The 19,539-nt window shown below is 41.7% G+C and overlaps 1 protein-coding gene across 2 annotated transcripts in view; it reads right to left on the bottom strand.

Moving 5' to 3' along the window:
- The window catches only part of nucb2a (nucleobindin 2a), a 71,319-nt gene that overhangs the window by 3,455 nt on the left and 48,325 nt on the right, over positions 1–19,539 (bottom strand). For both annotated transcript variants that reach the window (XM_072592400.1, XM_072592401.1), the window contains exons 9-12: positions 10,665–10,757; positions 9,129–9,218; positions 7,487–7,657; positions 318–402 (exon numbers count right to left, since the gene is read on the bottom strand). In XM_072592400.1, coding sequence (XP_072448501.1) covers positions 318–402; positions 7,487–7,657; positions 9,129–9,218; positions 10,665–10,757 — 439 coding nt within the window. The remainder of the gene's footprint in view (positions 1–317; positions 403–7,486; positions 7,658–9,128; positions 9,219–10,664; positions 10,758–19,539) is intronic.

Raw genomic sequence — 19,539 nt, 5'->3', positions numbered from 1 at the left:
ATTGAGCCCTCCACTATCACCTGATGAAGGAGTGTGCTTCCAGTTAAACCTGTTGGACTATATCCTGGTGTTGTGTGATTTTTAACTTTATACCTGTCATGATTTTGTAGACCTCAATCAGGTCTTCCCCACCTCCCAACCTCCATTTTCCTTACAATAATAATCCTAATCTACACAACCTCACTTCATAGCTAGCACCCTCCATACTAGATGAAAGAATATTTTGCACCAGACGATTAAATAGCCATTTATACACGGGCTATGCAAAAGGAAGCAAAGATTTATTGGTCACATGATCTTAACAGCAAGTTACAAACCTTGATGGAACTGGAGTTCTCCATTAGGTCCTGCTGGAGGATGAACCTGCTGCGTCTGTTTTTGTTGCTCCAGATGTTGTACAACCTATTAGATTTGAGGTTAAAAGAAGACAACCTATTTTAAAAGTTACATTTTTTATGTTAATTTTGCCCAAGATGCTAACTAGAAGTCACTGGGAGCACAACAAAATCCCATCTTGTTTCCACAACTGATCAACTCTCATTGAATTGACCAGTGAGTAATGCATATGCAAGAACATGGACATTTTTTTCTACTTTACATGTTTTAAGCAGTCCCAGATCTAGATGGTGATCAATAAAATCCATTACTTCATCCAAATAATGTGCTCAGTTTTTTTGCGTCCATCATTCACACTTCTACATGAGGTATTCTTAGAATCTGAATCTTGTGCCATTGATCAATCAAGGTCAGCATTACTTTGCATTGTTTCATGTCAACTTATCTGCAATAAATTTTCTTTACTCATTATTTTGAAACTTCTATCAGATCTCCTCTTGACCTTAATCTCTCAAATGAAAACAGTTCCACACTCTGACTGTCTTCATAACTGAAATTTCTCACCCCATCAACCATTCTTGTGTGTCTCTTCTGTACTCTCTCCAATGGATTCACATACTCCATATTAGTATGGTGTTCAGAACAGTACACAATCCTCCAGCTGAGGTCTAATAAGTATATTGGATAGGTTTATGATGACCTCCCTTCTCATGTACTCTATGCTCCAATAATAAAACCCAGGAAATTGTATTCTTTTTTTAAACTGTTCTCTCCATTTGTCTTGCCACCTTCAATGCAGATCCAGATCTCTCAGTTCATGTACCCATTTATGTGTTATATCCACTATTTTATATTAACTATCCATGTTCTTCCTACCAAAACACCTCATTTCACATTTCGCCAGTGACCTCATCTCTCATATTTAGCTACTCCATCAACTTCTCTGTATCATTCTGAAGTTCTACATTGTTCTCCTCACAAGTTACAATACTTCCAAGTTTTGTATCATCCGCAAATTTGAAATGATTCCTGCACACTGATATCTAGACTGTTAATATATCTACTGTATATGTATATATCAGGGAAAACAAGGGTCCCAAATACAAACTCCTAATGATCTCCACTACAAAAACCTCCTGTTCAGCTATGTTTCTCCCCAGTCCTTTGTTCCAGTGTATCCACCCAGCTTTGTTCTTAGTTTACTGAAACTGGCTTCCCCCAGCTAAGTTATGCTGACTCTGAATTGCCTGATTTTACACATCACCCTGCCTTCAGATACAATGAACACTGTCTCCTAAAATGTTCCCCAATGATGCTTTATCAACTTGCCCCAATTCATTTCCAAAAAAAATGTCCAACAGTTTCTCCTTTCAAGTTGGATTTCACATGTAGTTCTACATCCTGACCACAATGAATGGAGATTTGCCCCTCCCTAACCTTCATGTCATCTCTGTTCTTATCCATTTTTGGGTAGTAATTAACTCGAAGGTTTGCATGTTTCTGTAACTTCCCTGAAGATCTGTTTTTCTACATCCTTCCCATCAGTTGGTGGTCTATAGGTTGCATGACTCAACGTAATTGTGCCCTTTTTGTCTCATGTCTGGCCAAACTGATTATCATTGAGCCCCATGGAACATTTACATTCTCCGGAAATTCAATGTTCTTCATAATCACTAGCACCACCTTTCCTCCTATACTTTGTTTCCCAGATTTTCCAAACATCTTGTACCCAGGGATACTTAATATTCTGTCTTATATAAAATATAGAACACAGAACAATACACCAATGGAATAGGCCCTTCAACCCATCATGTCTGTGCTGACCTGGATGCTATTCTAAACTAAACTCACCTACCTGCATATGGTACATTTCCTTCTTTTCCCGACATGTTGATGTGTCTGTTTAAATTCCTTTTAAATTGTAGTATTGGATCTGCTTCTAGCACCTCCCCTGGAAGCATGTTCCAGGCACCTACTGTGTAAAACACTTGCCATGCACATCTTTAAACTTCCCTTTCTCATCTTAAATCTATGCCCCCAATCACAAAAGCAGCAATTACTAGCAAAACTCAGCAACTCTGGCAGCATCTGTGGGGAGAAAGGAGAATTAAGAGTTTGCTTACTCTTCATCAAAACCCCAAGCTCTCTAGTATTCAACATTTCCGCTCTGAAATGTCAAAATCTGAAAACAGATTTTGACTATCTATCCTATCCATGCCTCTCAAATTTTTTTTAAACTTCTGTTAGGTCGCCATTCCACCTTCAATATTGGAGTAAAAAACAGTCCATGTTTGTCCAATCTCTCCTATAGCTAGCACACTCCAATCCAGCGAATCTCCTAGTAAACCTCTTTTGCACCTCCTCAAAAACCTCTATATCCTTGTCATAGCGGGGCAACCAGAACTGCACACAATACTCCAAATGTGGTCTAACTAGAATTACAGAGATGCACAGCACAGAAACAGACCCTTTGCTCCAACCCATCCATGCTGACCAGATATCCCAACCCAATCTAGTCCCACCTGCCAGCACCCGGCCCATATCCCTCCAAACTCTTTCTTTTCATATACCCATCCAAATGCCTTTTGCAATTGTACCTGCCTCCACCACTTCCTCTGGCAGCTCATTCCATACATGTATCACCATCTGCGTGAAAAAGTTGCCCCTTAGGTCTCTTTTATATCTTTCCCCTCTCACCCTAAACCGAGGCCCTCTAGTTCTGGACTCCCCGACCCCAGGGAAAAGACTTTGTCTATTTATTCTATCCATGCACCTCATAATTTTGTAAACCTCTATAAGGTCACCCCTCAGCCTCCGACACTCCAGGGAAAACGGCCCCAGCCTGTTCAGCCTCTCCCTATAGCTCAAATCCTCCAACCCTAGCAACATCCTTGTAAATCTTTTCTGAACCCTTTCAAGTTTCACAACATCTTTCCAATAGGAAGGAGGCCAGAATTACATGCAATATTCCAACAGTGGCCGATTCAATGTCCTGGACAGCTGCAACATGACCTCCCAATTCCTGTTGTTGAAAAATGTAGTGCTGATTCCTGAAGAAGGGCTTATGCCCAAAACATCGATTCTCCTGCTCCTCGGATGCCGCCTGGCCTGCTGTGTTTTTCCAGCACCACATTTTTCAACTCTGGTCTCCAGCATCTGCATTACTCATTTTCTCCTCCCAACTCCTGTACTCAATACTTGACCAATAAGGGAAAGCATATCAAACGCCTTTTTCACTATCCTATCTACCTGCTCCTCCACTTTTAAGGAGCTATTAACCTGCACTCCAAGGTCTCTTTGTTCAGCAACACTCCCTAGGACCTTACCAATTAAGTGTACAAGTCCTGCCAAGATTTGCTTTCCCAAAATGCAGCACCTCGCATTTATCTGAATTAAACTCCATCTGCCACTTCTCAGCTGGTCAAGATCCTGTTATAATCTAATGTAACCCTCTTCGTTGACCACTACACCTCCAATTTTGGTGACATCTGCAAACTTACTAATTCTACCTCTTATGCTTGCATCCAAATCATTTATATAAATGACAAAAAGTAGAGGACCCAGCACCGATCCTTGTGGCACTCCACTGGTCACAGACCTCCAGTCTGAAAAACAACCCTCCACCACCACCATCTGTCTTCTACCTTTGAGCCAGTTCTGTATCCAAATAGCTAGCTCTCCCTGTATTCCATGAGATTTAACCTTGCTAATCAGTCTCCCATGGTGAACCTTGTCTAACGCCTTATTGAAGTCCATGTAGATCACATCTACTGCTATGCCCTCATCAATCCTCTTTGTTGCTTCTTCAAAAAACTCAATCAAGTTTGTGAGACATGATTTCCCACGCACAAAGCCCTAATCACACACTATCCCTAATCAGCCCTTGCCTTTCCAAATAAATGAACATCCTGTCCCTCAGGATTCCCTCCAACAACTTGCCCACCACTGAGGTCAGGCTCACTGGTCTATAGTTCCCCGACTTATCCTACTGTCCTTCTTAAAGAGTGGCATGATGTTAGCCAACCTCCAGTCTTCTGGCACCTCACCTGTGACTATCAATGAAACAAATATCTCAGCAAGAGGCCCAGCAATCACTTCTCTAGCTTCCCACAGTTCTCAGGTACACCTGATCAGGTCCTGGGGATTTATCCACCTTTACCAGTTTCATGACATCCAGCACTTCCTCATCTGTAATCTGGCCATTTTGCAAGATTTCACCACCTATTTCTCTACAGTCTATATCTTCCATATCCTTTTCCACAGTAAATACTGATGCAAAATATTCATTTAGTATATCCACCTTTTTCTGTGGCTCCACACAAAGGCCACCTTGCTGATCTTTGAGGGGCCCTATTCTCTCCCTAGTTATCCTTTTGTCTTTAATGTATTTGTAAAAACCATTTGGATTCTCCTTAATTCGATTTGCCAAAGCTATCTCATGTCCCCTTTTTGCCCTCCTGATTTCCCTCTTAGGTATACTCTACTGCCTTTATACTCTAAGGATTCACTCGATCTATCCTGTCTCTACCTTACATATGCTTCCTTCTCTTTCTTAACCAAACCCTCAATTTCTTTAGTCATCCAACACTCCCTGTACCTACCAGCCTTCCCTTTCACCCTGACAGGAGGATACTTTTTCTGGATTCTCGTTATCCCATTTCTGAAGGCTTCCAATTTTCCAGCCGTCCCTTTACTTGCGAACATCTGCCTTTCGAAAGTTCTTGCCTAATACCGTCAAAATTGGCCTTTCTTCAATTTAGAACTTCAACTTTTAGATCAGGTCTATCCTTTGCCATCACTATTTTAAATCTAATAGAATTATGGTCGCTGGCCCCAAAGTGCTCCCCCACTGACACCTCAGTCACATGCCCTGCCTTATTTCCCAAGAGTAGGTCAAGTTTTGCACCATCCACATACTGAATCAGAAAATTGTCTTGTACACACTTAACAAATACCTCCCCATCTAAACCTTTAACACTATGGCAGTCCCAGTCGGTGTTTGGAAAGTTAAAATCCCCTACCAGAACCACCCTATTATTCTTACAGATAGCTGAGATCTCCTCACAAGTTTGTTTCTCAATTTCCCTCTGACTATTGGGGGGGCCTATAATATAATCCCAATAAGGTGATCATCCCATTCTTATTTCTCAGTTCCACCCAAATAACTTTACTGGATGTATTTCCAGGAATATCCTCCCTCAGCATAGCTGTAATGCTATCCCTTATCAAAAATGCCACTCCCCCTCCTCCCTTGCCTCCCTTTCTATCCTTCCTGTCGCATTTGTATCCTGGAACATTAAGCTGCCAGTCCTGCCCATCCCTGAGCCATGTTTCTGTAATTGCTATGATATCTCAGTCCCAAGTTCCTAACCATGCCCTGAGTTCATCTGCCTTCCCTGTTAGGCTGCTTGCATTGAAATAAATGCAATTTAATTTATTAGTCCTACCTTGTCCCTGCCTGCCCTGACTGCTTGATTCTCTTCTGTTCTCAACTGTACCAGTCTCAGATTGATCTCTTTCCTCAGTATTTCCCTGGGTCCCACCCCCCCCACCTTACTAGTTTAAATCCTCCCCAGCGGTTCTAGCAAATTTCCCTGCCAGTATATTAGTCCTCTTCATGACTTCCTCAACAAACAATCAAATTTGAGACACACGACTTCTCCAGCACAAAGCCTTGCTGACTTTCCCTAATAAGTCCATTTTCTCCCAAATGCAAGTAAATCATGTGCCTAAGAATCTTCTCCAATAATTTCCCTAACATTGATGTAAAGCTTATCAGCCTATAAGTTTCATAGATTATCCCTGTCGCCCTTCTTAAACAAAGGAACAACATTGGCTTTTCTCCAGTCTTCTGGGACCTTGTCTGTGCCTAAAGAGGAAACAAATGCCCCAGCAATGTGCTCCCTTGCCTCCTTCAGTATTCTGGGGTAGATCCCATCAGGCCCTGACGGCCCATCTGATTAATGTTTCTCAAGAAACCTGGAACAAAGCTGGTCCCTTTTTTCTAAACGTTGTTCCTTTTCTCAAGGATACTGTGCCCTTGATTTTTTTTTCAGACAGGTTGTAAACAGGCTGTGCTCTGATCAGACTTGTTTGGTACAGAGATGAAAAGGATTTTAAGCTTTTTGTTTATATGTAAACAAATGAGATATCAAGCAAAGTGGTCATGTTTTAGGAATGACCTGTATAATGGGAAGGGAGTGGTCAGCTCTCTAGCTGAGCAGTTCAGTCCAGAACTAGTTGGGAGTTTAACATCGAGTTGTGTGGAAACTCTCGGTCTCCTTGTGCCCTTCTCACTTCAACCTGTAAGCATTTATTCCATTATTTTAAACTTTTTTTATGGAGGTTTGCTTATTGTGACTGTTGTGTATATTCAGAACAGCATAATTAAGTCTAGTTTGGATAGCCTGAATTCTGTAGGGGTTCTTTACTCTATTCTTCATGTTTCGGTGTGTAATCTTGTGAATTAATTTTTGTCTGTTTTAAAACATGGTAGTCAACTTAGCTAACTCACTCAGAGTAATTTTCACTGTACACTTACCAAAACAAATTGTAAAGTTATGATCTGAGCTACCTACTTAAGAATGTTTTGAGTGGTATGGCCGAGTCCATAACACACCCAACACCACTTCCTCCCTAATGCAGAGAATATCAACTACCCCTGTCTAACATCATCATCTCTGTCCTAGTCCTTGTGAATAGCGACATGAATTACTCGTTAAGGACTTCACTCACTTCTTCTGGCTCCACACATGAATTCCCTCCTTTTTCCTTGAGTGGACCTACTCTTTCCTTAGCTACCCTCTTATACCGGATATATGTATAAATTATCTTAGGATTTTCCTTAGTCTTATTTGCCAAGGACCCTTTTAGCTCTCCTCATTCCTTGTTTAAGTTCTTTCCTGCTTCCTTTATATTCAAGAGACTTGTTTGATTTCAGATTGCTAAACCTTAAATGCATAAAGCATAGGAAATAAGATTGTGGAGTTATGGATGCAGATTGCTATTTTGAAATATAATGTAATGGTGATGATAGACCTAACTCAATGAAGTGCAAGACTTGCACAGGAGTTCACTGACAAAAGGACAAAGTTGAGGTGAATAGAACAGCTGCATTTAAGGAGAATGCAAATAAACACAGAAGGTTTACCTGCTGGAACTCAAATTTCTGTGCTTGGAGCTGGTCTTGTTGAAGCTGCAGTGCTTCACGCTGTTTCAACAGATCATCTGATTTCATTTGTAGTTCATGCTCCTGCTGAGAAAGTCGTCTTTCAAACTCTTGCAGCTCATCTTCTGAATAAAGCTCCTGTTCATCTAGAGTCTGAGCAATAATATGCACAAGGAAATCAAACAGCTCACAACCTACAAATAACTACTGGGTTATTAGAGAAAGGAATAGTTAGCCAACTGAATTATTTTGAATTGAATTTCATAAAATTTAATTAGTTCACAATTAGTAACTACTTTAAAGTAATGAGATAGGTTAATGGGTAGCAAACGCAACACAGCAGGTCAGGCAGTATCCGAGGAGCAGGGAATTGATGTTACAGGCATACGCCCTTCATCAGGAATGAGGCTTATGGGCTGGTGGACAGAGATAAATGGGAGAGGCAGTGGGGCTGGAGTGAAAGGCAGCTGGGAATATAACAGGTAGATTGGGGGGGGGGGGGGGCACTTAGGTGATAGGTCAGAGAGGAGGGTAGAGCAGATAGATGAGGAGGACGAGGAGGACGAGGACGAGGACGAGGACGAGGAGGACGAGGACGAGGACGAGGACGAGGACGAGGACGAGGACGAGGACGAGGACGAGGACGAGGAGGACGAGGACGAGGACGAGGACGAGGACGAGGACGAGGACGAGGACGAGGACGAGGACGAGGACGAGGACGAGGACGAGGACGAGGACGAGGACGAGGACGAGGACGAGGACGAGGAGGACGAGGAGGACGAGGAGGACGAGGAGGACGAGGAGGACGAGGACGATCGCAGTAGGGTTATAATCAACTAGGAGATAGTGAGGACCGCATATGCTGGAAATTGGAATCGAGAGTGTGGTGCTGGGAAAGCACAACAGGTCAGGCAACATCCGACGAGCAAGAGAATCGACGTTTCGGGCATAACCGCTTCATCATGATCTCTGGGACACCCGCACCAGCCAACCCCACTGCCCTGTGGCTAAACACTTCAACTCTGCCTCCCACTCCACCAAGGACATGCAGATCCTGGGCCTCCCACATCACTAAACCCTAAGCACCCGACGCCTGGAAGAAGAATGCCTCATCTTTCACCTTGGGACCCTGCAACCACATGGGATTAATATTGATTTCACCAGTTTCCCCATTTCCCCTCCTCCCCCCACCTTATCCGACTCCCAAGCTCCAACTCAATAATGCCCTCCTGACATGTCCCTAGTCTTCCTTCTGCTCCACCCTCCTCTCCAACCTATCACCTTCACCCACCTATTGCATTCCCAGCTAACTTCCCCCCCAGCTCCACTCTCCTCACATTTATCTGAGCCCCCCAGCCCACAAGCCCCTGATGAAGGGCTTATGCCTGAAATGTGGATTCTCCTGCTCTTTGGCTGCTGCCAATGATCTGTTGTGCTTTTGCACACCACACTCTCGACTCTGATCTCCAGCATCTGCAATCCACATTTTCTCCAATCTATCATACGTGCAATGAACAGAAGTGTTGACTGCCCTCACTCTGACCAATAATTGGAAAGCACAACGGTTGTGGTCATATCACTGTTCCAGTGAGATCTTTTCCCCTTGTGTTACAGGTCTCCTCACCTCCCAATTATCTGCATCCACAAACTCCTTCTTCTCAGAAGCAGTTAAAAATTCATCAACAGATATCAGTCGGTCTTTGTTTGTATCAATCTGAAAAGATCACAAAATAACATTTGTTGTACAATGTAATGTTTAACATGTTGAACACAATGATAATTTGCTTTTATACAGTACCTTGAAGATAAAAAAAACTACCATCACAAGATGAGTTAGAGGAAACTTCTCATTTTTTTAAAAGAAGGCAATATGCTAAGCTTTGCCATGAGAATGCGGTGAAGTAAACTAAAGTTTGTCAAAATACATTGGTTTCAAGGCATGTTTTAAAGACACAATGCAGAGGGTGAAGCCAAGGTAGCTAAAGGCTCTGCCAAAAAATGTGGGAGTGACATGTAGAAATAAAGCAAAACCAAAGAACACAGGATACTGGAGGAGCTAGAAGATCTAAAGGTTCCCATCGGCTAAGATAGAACCAAGACATATCTGAAGATTAAGTCTTAGCATTCAAATTCAGTGAGAATAGTGTGATCAGCAAGGATCAAGTAACATTCCAGTATGAAATCAGATTAAAAAAAGGAACTTATATCTGAACTTTGAAAGAGTTTGATAGAGGTCGATAAAAGACTAAGGAAATCAAGTCTAGGCAAAAGATTTAAGTGACAGTGAGAGTGAGATCAGTGTAGAAGCAGACAAAAATAAGTGATTTTGTGCTGGGTAGGACATGTTATAAACATCATCCAGGGTCAAAATTGGCAAGGGAGTGAATTCTACAATGGGGACTTAAAACAACAGATTGTGTTTCTAACATTCAGATGGAGGTGGTTTTGACTAATGCTTGAATGTGGAGATGATCATCAAATTAAAGGAAGGAGTAGGTAGTGAGATCTGGATTTTACAGAATGGCCAGGATGGTCTTGGTGCTGAGAGTAAAATGTAAACCAAACCAAAATGTATTTTCGGAAAAGACAGATTTACAGCTAGGATAAGTTGAAGAAAATAGGGACAAAAGGGAATTTACATGGGACAGTGGCTGGAGGATAAATAAGACAGTAATAGATTACTTGGTGAAACAAGATGATATTAGCAATTTTTAAAGAGAAGTGGATATTGTCTGAAATAACAGCATTAGCAAACAAGTAGTTCAGAATATGGTGCAGATCAACTGAGTATATTTCAGAAAACTTGAAGAATCTAATTTGATGAAGAATTAAAGGTGACCGGTCATTTTCTAGTGACACTCAAGTTTGCATCCCTTGGACTTAAACACAAGCGTCAATGGTGGACTATGACACATAATGCAATATTATTGTTAATATGCAATTCTTAAAACAAGTTTCATTAATTGAGGTTCATCAATACAAACCAACATCATTTGGATAAGGAACAAAATAAATAATTGATTAATTGACATTTCAAACCCTTCAAAAATCTTAGTCTAAATTCTCACTTAAGCAGGTCATTCTATTGTTCAAATGTATTTGAAGAGCATAAAAGGACAGCATTAAGCATTGTTTTCTGCTCATCATAGAAGTTCAATACCTCTTTCATAACATGCTCCCTCATTCTCAATCGTTCTTCTTCCATTTCTATCATATCATCTTCCTCATTGTTAGGGTCATAAATCTTCTCCAGCTGTAAGGTTAATAGAAAGAAGAAGAAACTTATAACTAAATCTCTAACACTGCTATTCATCCAAGTGCAACTTAGCAAAGCCAACATCTATGTACCTTTAGCAGAAACACATCATATTGTTATCAAACATGCTCGAAGTTAAATTAACCTTTCCAAGAATTCTGAAGTTCTCGATTTTATGACCTGGCAATTACTGAAGTGTTAAAATTAGAGATACAGATACCAGAATTGTGGTATGGCAAGACTTAAAATGCACTAGAATTTACACAAAAAATTTATTTCTCCCTACTGGTTTGGAATAGCTACCAGTTAGGTTAACAAATGCTTAAAATAGTTCAGATAGAAACGTAATGCAAACATCAGAGAATAAATCATCTCCACCATGTCAAATTTCTCCATGATAAAATATTCCACATATTTTTAAAATAATATAGACTTTTAATTTTTTTTTTCATTTTAATTTTGGTTTCTATTTTAATCCTATCACACACACTTATTTTGCTACTTGAAAATTTACACTAAAGCAAAAGGATACCAAAAACGTTTGACTTTCTGATCTGCTGTACAACAAATGCTCCAATATGATTGGCAGCTTATTTACCTTCTTGCTGATATCACTATTGCTGAATGACATTGACCTGCCCCCAAACTTGAACCCCTTGTCAGGAAAGAGACAAACAATGCTACAAAGTTCACAGAAATTTACTGACTATGGTGAGTCAATGCCTCACCATTGATTGCAAAACTTGGCCCAATATGTTTCATTATGGGAGTCAGGCAGCTTTCGCAGTGCTCTCAAGGGCTGTGCATCACCTCCCTTAAGCTGAGTTTCAAGCCAGGGGATGTGGAGATCTAGGAATTGTATATGCTTGGTTTTGCTGCTTCATATTCTAAAAGGTCATCACATTTGTGGGAAATTATAATTACAATTGTAATTACAGATTATTTCCATCAATGTTGATATTGTTGAAAACATGAGAGGTAAAAGCATAGTGATGTTGTTGTTGGATTAGTATCCAGAGAGCCAGGTATTGTTCTGGGGAACCAGGTCCAAATGCCACCACAGCAAATCTAAAATCATCAGATCACAAAAATATAGAAATATAGAAAATAGGAGAGGTAGTAGGTCATTCAACTCTGAGTCTGTTCTGCCATTCAATATGATCATCCAACTCAGTACCCTAGTCTGTCTTTCTCTCCATATCTTTAATCCCTTTTGTGCAAAAAACTACATCTAACTCCACTTGAAGAAATTTAGTGTTTTGGCTTCAACCACGTTCTCTGGCAGAGAATTCCACAGGGTCACCACTGTCTGGGTGAAGGAATGGCTCTTCAGCTCAGTAAGAAATGACCTATCCTATATCCTTAGACTATGACCTCTAGTTCTAGACTCCCCGGTCACTGGAAACATCCTTTCTGTATTTACCCTATCTAAGCACATTAGAATTTTATAGGTTTCGGAGATTCCCTTTCATTCTTTTCAAATGAAGTTAATATAGTCTTAACAGATCCAATCTCTCTTTAAACATCAATCCTGCCACCCCAGGAATCAGTCTGGCAAACCTCTGTTGCTCTCATTCCCTAGCCTAAGTATCTGTCTCTGATAAGGAGATCGGAAATGTGCACAATACTCCAGATGTTGTCTCACCTAGACCCTGTATAAATTGCAACAATGATGTGGAGGAGCCAGAGTTGGACTGGGGAGGACAAAGTTTTTCCTTCTAATGAAGGAGCAGCGCTCCAAAAGGCTAGTGCTTCCAAATAAATATGTTGGGTTATAACCTGGTGTTGTATGATTTTTAACAATTACAACAAGACATGCCTGCTCCCGTACTTGAATCCTCTTATTATGAAGGCCAACGTACAATTTTCTTCTTGACCACTTGCTGCATCTGCATGTAAAAGAACTCCCAGGCCTCAATGTAGCTCGCTTTTCCCAATCCATCTGCCTTGTCATTTTTGTACCAAAGTGGATAACCTCACATATATCCAGAATATACTTCATCTGCCAAGCATCTGCCCACTCATTCAACTTGTCCAAATCACAACAAAGCATCTCTGTATCCTTCTCGCATCCAGTTTTTGTCATGTGCAAACTTAGAGGTATTACATTTAATTCCTGCGTCAATATATATTTTGAAAAGTGGGGTCCACGCACTAATCACAGCAGTACCTTATTAGTTGCTGGTTGCCACTTAGAAAAAGACCAATTTTTTCTTACTCTTTATTTCCTTCTGCCAATCAATCTCTATCCGTGCCATCTAATAATAACTATGAAATGATCATAGGATTTTTATGACAATCTATCTCATACATTAATGTCCTTGCCTGATCTGGCCTATACATGATTCCAGAACGGTCCTCTGAATTGGCTTAGCAAGATACTCAGTTCTATCAGATTGCAAAACAAAAGCCTTGAAGACGACATGAAACCAGATGGACCACCAGGGATCAACCTAGAGATTGGAAATATAAATGCCTCCTGAAAACTGCAAAAGTCCTTGTTACCAGTATCTGGGGCAGTGCCAAAATTGGAATAGCTGACTCTCAGATGAGTCAAGGAACAGCCCAGCATCATGCCCCATGTAACAACATCAAAATCCCTGGGTCTGTCATATCCCACCATTAGAATAGACCAAACACAGTGGCAGCACAGTGGTATAAGTAAGGAAGAAGTTGCCCTAGGAGCCCTCAACATTGACTCTATAGACCTCATGAAATCTCATGGCATTAGGTCAAACATGTGCTATTACCACATACCTTTACCAGCCACTCAGATGATGAATTAGTACTCCTCTATGTTGAATATCACTTGGCAGAAGTCCTAAGGATGGCAAGATGGAGTCTTCATAATCTACCACCAAGACTGGTTTGGCAGCAGCACTACTGATTAAGTTGGACATATCCGAATGGACTTAGTTGCCAGACTGGGTCTGCTGCAAACGGAGAAGCAGTTTGTCGGTGATGGCATCAATAGGACTGAACATTGCACAGTCCTTGTCTCTTCTTCAGGGTGAGGATATCTTCCATCTTGTTTTAGGGTGCTACAACTGTGCTACAGGAGGTAGATTTTGAATACAGCTAGCAACTCAAGGCTAGGCATCATGATATACTGTGAGCCAACTGCAGCAGTAAAATTTTACGCTAACACAATCTGGCCTGACACATCCGCAACTCTACATTAAAATCAAGCAATTGAGCATCCACACTAGCTCAAGGAAGAGTTCAGAAGGATATGCCAGAAGCAGCACCAAATATACCTAAAAATGAGGTGTCAACCTGGTGAAGCTACAACATAGGATTAACTGCATGTCAAATAGCATAGCAGCTGGTAATAGGCAGTTCAAAGTGATTTCACAACCAGCGAATCAAGATCTAAGTTCTCCTTTCTTGCTACTTCCAGCTGAGAATGGGATTAGACTATTAAGCAGCTCACTTGAGGAAGAGAGTCCACATGTATCGTCAACCCCAAGAATGGGGAGTTTAGCACATCAATATAAAAGAAGATGGTTTGTAAAAATATTCAGCCAGAAGTGCCAAGTGGATGATCCACTTTGGCCTACTCTGCTGGACCCCAGCACTACAGATGCCAGTCTTCAGGAAATTTGATTCAACACACAATGATAACATGAAATGACTGAAGGCCTTAAAATACCACAAAGTCTATGAAACTTGACAACACTGTGGCAATAGTATTGAAGACCAACATTCCTTCTAAGCGGTGCACAGCCACTCCAAGGTGTACCACTTGACAACACTGTGACTGGTGTACCAATACCATTTGCAGCATTGGCTTCTGGATCCTGTACCACACACATGGAGATCCATGCAGAAGGAAAAAAAAAGCAAATAACAGTATACTGCTGAAGATTTGTTCTCCAGAACTTGTGATACCTCTGGCCAAAAGGTTTCAGTATAGCTACAAAAGTGGCATCTACCCAATAATGTGGAAAACTACCCAGGTATGTCTTGTACATAAAACGCTTGACAAAGGGGCACACACTGTGTCAGTAGTGTCACTGAACCCAGGGTAATATTCTATAGAGATGGTTCAAATTTCACCACAGCAGATGATGAAATTTGAATTCAATGTTTTAAAAATCTGGAATAAAACCTAACATAATGACAACTCATATGGCCATAGCTGACTGTTGTTAAAACTCATCTGGTCCAGTAATATCTTCTAGGGAAGGAAATTTGCCCTTCTTACCTGATCTGTCCTACACTGGACACCAGACCGACAATAATGTAGATGCCTTCTGAGCAACGAGCTGGTGAGGGCAGAAATAGGAGGATAGAGCAGATGAATGCATGGCTGAGGAGATGGTGTATAGGAGAAGGATTCACATTTTTGGATTATTGGAATCTCTTCTGGGATAGAAGTGACCTGTACAAGGACAAATTGCACCTAAATTGGAAGGGGACTAATATACTGGCAGGGAAATTTGCTAGAGCTGCTCAGGAGGATTTAAACTAGTAAGGTGGGTGGGGTCAGACCCAGGAGATAGTGAGGAAAGAGATCAATCTGAGAGTGGTACAGTTGAGAACAGAAGCGAGTCAAATAGTCAGGGCAGGCAGGGACAAAGTGGGACTAATAAATCAAACTGCATTTATTTCAATGCAAGGGACATAACAGATGAACTCACTCCAAAGACGTGCAGGTCAGGTGAATTGGCCATGGTAAATTGCCCGTAGTGTTACGTAAGAGGTAGATGTAGATGTAGATGTAGATGTAGGGGTATGGGTGGGTTACGCTTTGGCGGGGCGGTGTGGACTTGTTGGGCCGAAGGGCCTGTTTCCACACTGTAAGTAATCTAATCTAATCTAATCTAAAACATGGGACTGGGATATCATAGTAATTACAGAAACATGGCTCAGGGATGGGCAGGACTGGCAGCTTAATGTTCCAGGATACAAATGCTACAGGAAGGATAGAAAGGGAGGCAAGAGAGGAGGGGAAGTTGCATTTGTGATACAGTTGTACTGAGAAAGGATATTCCCGGAAATACATTCAGGAAATTTATTTGGGTGGAGCTGAGAAATAAGAATGGGATGATCACCTTATTGGGATTGTATTATAATCTCCCTAATAGTCAGAGGGAAACTGAGAAACAAACTTGTAAGGAGATATCAGCTGTCTGTAAGAATAATAGGGTGGTTCTGGAAGGGGATTTTAAACTTTTCAAACATAGACTGGGGCTGCCATAGTGTTAAGGGTTGAGATGGAGAGGAATTTGTTAAGTGTGTATAAAAACTTTTTCTGATTCAGTATGTGGATGTACCTACTAAAGAAGGTGCAAAACTTGACCTACTCTTGGGAAATAAGGCCAGGCAGGTGACTGACATGTCAGTGGGGGAGCACTTTGGGGCCAGCAACCATAATTCTATTAGATTTCAAATAATTATGGAAAAGGATAGACCAGATCTAAAAGTTGAAGTTCTAAATTAGAGAAAGGCTAAATTTGGCGGTATTAAGCAAGAATTTTCAAAAGCTGATTGGGGGCAGGTAAAGGGACAGTTGGAAAAAGGGATGCCTTCAGAAACAAGATAACGAGTATCCAGAGAAAGTAAATTCCTGTTAGGGTGAAAGGAGAGGTATAGGGAATGCTGGATGACTAAAGAAACTGAGGATTTGGTTCAGAAAAAGAAGGAAGCATATATCAGGTATAGACAGGATAGATCGAGTGAATCCTTAGAAGTATATAAAGGCAGTAGGAATATAATTATGAGGGAAATCAGGAGGGCAAAAAGAGGACACTAGATAGCTTTGGCAAATAGAGTTAAGGAGAATCCAAAGAGTTTTTACAAATACATAAAGGACAAAAGGGTAACTAGGGAGAGAATGGGGCCCCTCAAACATGAGCAAGGTGGCCTTTGTGTGGAAGCCACATAAAATGGGGGGGGGGGGGGGGGGGAGATACTAAACAAGTATTTTGCATCCATATTTACTGTGGAAAAGGATATGGAAGATATAGAACGTAGGGAAATAGATTGTGACATCTTGAAAAATGTCCATATCACAGAGGAAGAAGTGCTGGATGTCTGGAAACGCATAAAGGTGGATAAATCCCCAGGACCTGATCAGGTATACCCTAGAACTCTGTGGGAAGCTAGAGAAGTGATTGCTGGGCCTCTTGCTGAGATATTTGTATCATCGATAGTCACAGCTGAAAATGTGTTGCTGGAAAAGTGCAGCAGGTCAGGCAGCATCCAAGGAACAGGAGAATCGACGTTTCGGGCATCAGCCCTTCTTCAGCCCTTCATCAGCCCTCATTGATAGTCACAGGGGAGGTACCGGAAGACTGGAGGTTGGCAAATGTGGTGCCACTGTTTAAGAAGGGCGGTAAAGACAAGCCAGGGAACTATAGACCGGTGAACCTGACCTCAGTGGTGGGCAAGTTGTTGGAGGGAATCCTGAGGGACAGGATGTACATGTATTTGGAAAGGCAAGGACAGATTAGGGATAGTCAACATGGCTTTTTGCATGGGAAATTGTGTCTCACAAACTTGATTGAGTTTGTTGAAGAAATAACAAAGAGGATTGATGAGGGCAGAGCAGTAGATGTGATTTATATGGACTTCAGTAAGGCGTTCGACTGGTAGACTGGTCAGCAAGATTAGATCTCATGGAATACAGGGAGAACTAGCCAATTGTATACAGAACTGGCTCAAAGGTAGAAGGGTTGTTTTTCAGACTGGAGGCCTGTGACCAGTGAAGTGCCATAAGGATTGGTGCTGGGTCCTCCACTTTTCATCATTTATAAAAATAATTTGGATGCAAACAAAAGAGGTATAGTTAGTAAGTTTGTAGATGACACTAAAATTGGAGGTGTAGTGGACAGCGAAGAAGCTACCTCAGATTACAACAGGTTCTTGATCAGATGGGCCAATGGACTGAGAAGTGGCAGATGGAATTTAATTCAGATAAATGCAAGGTCCTGCATTTTGGGAAAGCAAATCTTACACACTTAATGCTAAGGTCCTTGGGAGTGTCGCAGAACAAAGAGACCTTGGAGTACAGGTTCATAACTGCTTGAAAGTGGAGTCACAGGTAGATAGGATAGTGAAGGAGGCATTTGGTATGCTTTACAGGACATTAGTTAGGCCACTGTTGGAATATTGCATGCAGTTCTGGTCTCCTTCCTATCGGAAAGATGTTGTGAAACTTGAAAGGGTTCAGAAAAGATTTACAAGGATGTTGCCAGGGTTGGAGGATTTGGGTTATAGGGAGAGGCTGAACAGGCTGGGGCTGTTTTCCCTGGAGCGTCAGAGGCTGAGGGGTGACCTTATAGAGGTTTACAAAATTATGAGGGGCACGGATAGGATAAATAGACAAATTCTTTTACCTCGGGTGGGAGACTCCAGAACTAGAGGGCATAGATTTAGGGTGAGAGGAAAAAGATATAAAAGAGACGTAAGGGGCAACTTTTTCACGCAGAGGGTGGTACGTGTATAGAATGAGCTGCCAGAGGACGTGGAGAAGGCTGGTACAGTTGCAACATTTAAGAGGCATTTGGGAGGGTTTGGAGAGATATGGGCCGGATGCTGGCAGGTGGGACTAGATTGGGTTGGGATATCTGGTCGGCACGGATGGATTGGACCGAAGGGTCTATTTCCATGCTGTACATCTCTATGACTCTAAGTAGGGATGAGTAATAAATGATAGCCCTGCCAGTAATGTTACTTCTGTATATTACAAGTTGGGAACCTGGCCAATTACTGACCCATCAGTCTGCTCTCAATCACTAAAGTGATGGAAAGGATCATCAACAATGCTATCATGCTCAGTCTGGGTTATGCCAGGGCCATTCTACCCCTGACCTCATTGTACTATTGGTTTCAACATGGATGAAGGGCTGAATTCCAGAGGTGAGGGGAGGTGAACATAATGCCCTTCACATTAAGGTTGAATTTGACCGAGTGGAATGTCAAGGAGCCCTAGCAAAACTAGAGCCAATAGGAATCAGGGAAAAAACTCTCCTCTGCTTGGAGTCATACCCAACTCAAAGAAAAACAGTTGTGGCTGTTGGAGATCACCACTACCCACAGCTGCATCATAAATGATTTTGCCTCCGTAACAAAGTCAGAAGTGAGTTTTTTTGCAAATTGCTCAGCACCATTCACAAACCGTTAGGCATTGAAAATGTCCAAATGCAGTAAGACATGGACAATATCCAATTGAGAAGTGGCAAGTAACATTTTCAAGGCTCTGCCCATCTCCAACAAAAGAGAACCTAACCATACTCCCTGGACATCTAATGACATTATCATTACTGAATCTCCCACTATGAACATCTTTGTGATCACCAGTGGTCAGATATTCAACTGGAGTGGCCACACAAATGCAATGATTAAAAAAAAGTGTCAGAGGGTAGGAGTCCTGCAGTGAGTAACTCACCACCTGACTCCCCAAAGTCAGTCTATTATCTTACAAGGCACAAGTCATGTGACTCCCCCGCTTACCTGAAAAGGTGCAGTCCAACAACACTCATGAAGCTCAACACTATCTAGGTCAAAGCAAACAAAGCAACAACTGCACAGTAGCAGCAGTGTTTACCGTCTATAGCATGCCCTGCAGATATTCACCAAGACACCTTAGGCAACACTTTCTAAACCACAATAACTACCATCCAGAAGGATAAAAGCAGCAGGTACCTCAGAATACCACTACCCTGCACCTTCCCCTCCAAGCCACTCACTGTCCAGATTTAGAAATATACCACCATTCCTTCAGCGCCATAGTCAATATCCTAGAACTGCCTCCATAACAGCATTGTAGATC

The sequence above is a fragment of the Chiloscyllium punctatum genome, chromosome 22, assembly GCF_047496795.1.
Source record: "Chiloscyllium punctatum isolate Juve2018m chromosome 22, sChiPun1.3, whole genome shotgun sequence".
NCBI lineage: Eukaryota > Metazoa > Chordata > Chondrichthyes > Orectolobiformes > Hemiscylliidae > Chiloscyllium > Chiloscyllium punctatum.
The sequence above is the reverse complement of the archived record's forward strand: the minus strand, read 5'-3'. Positions and strand labels throughout refer to the sequence as shown.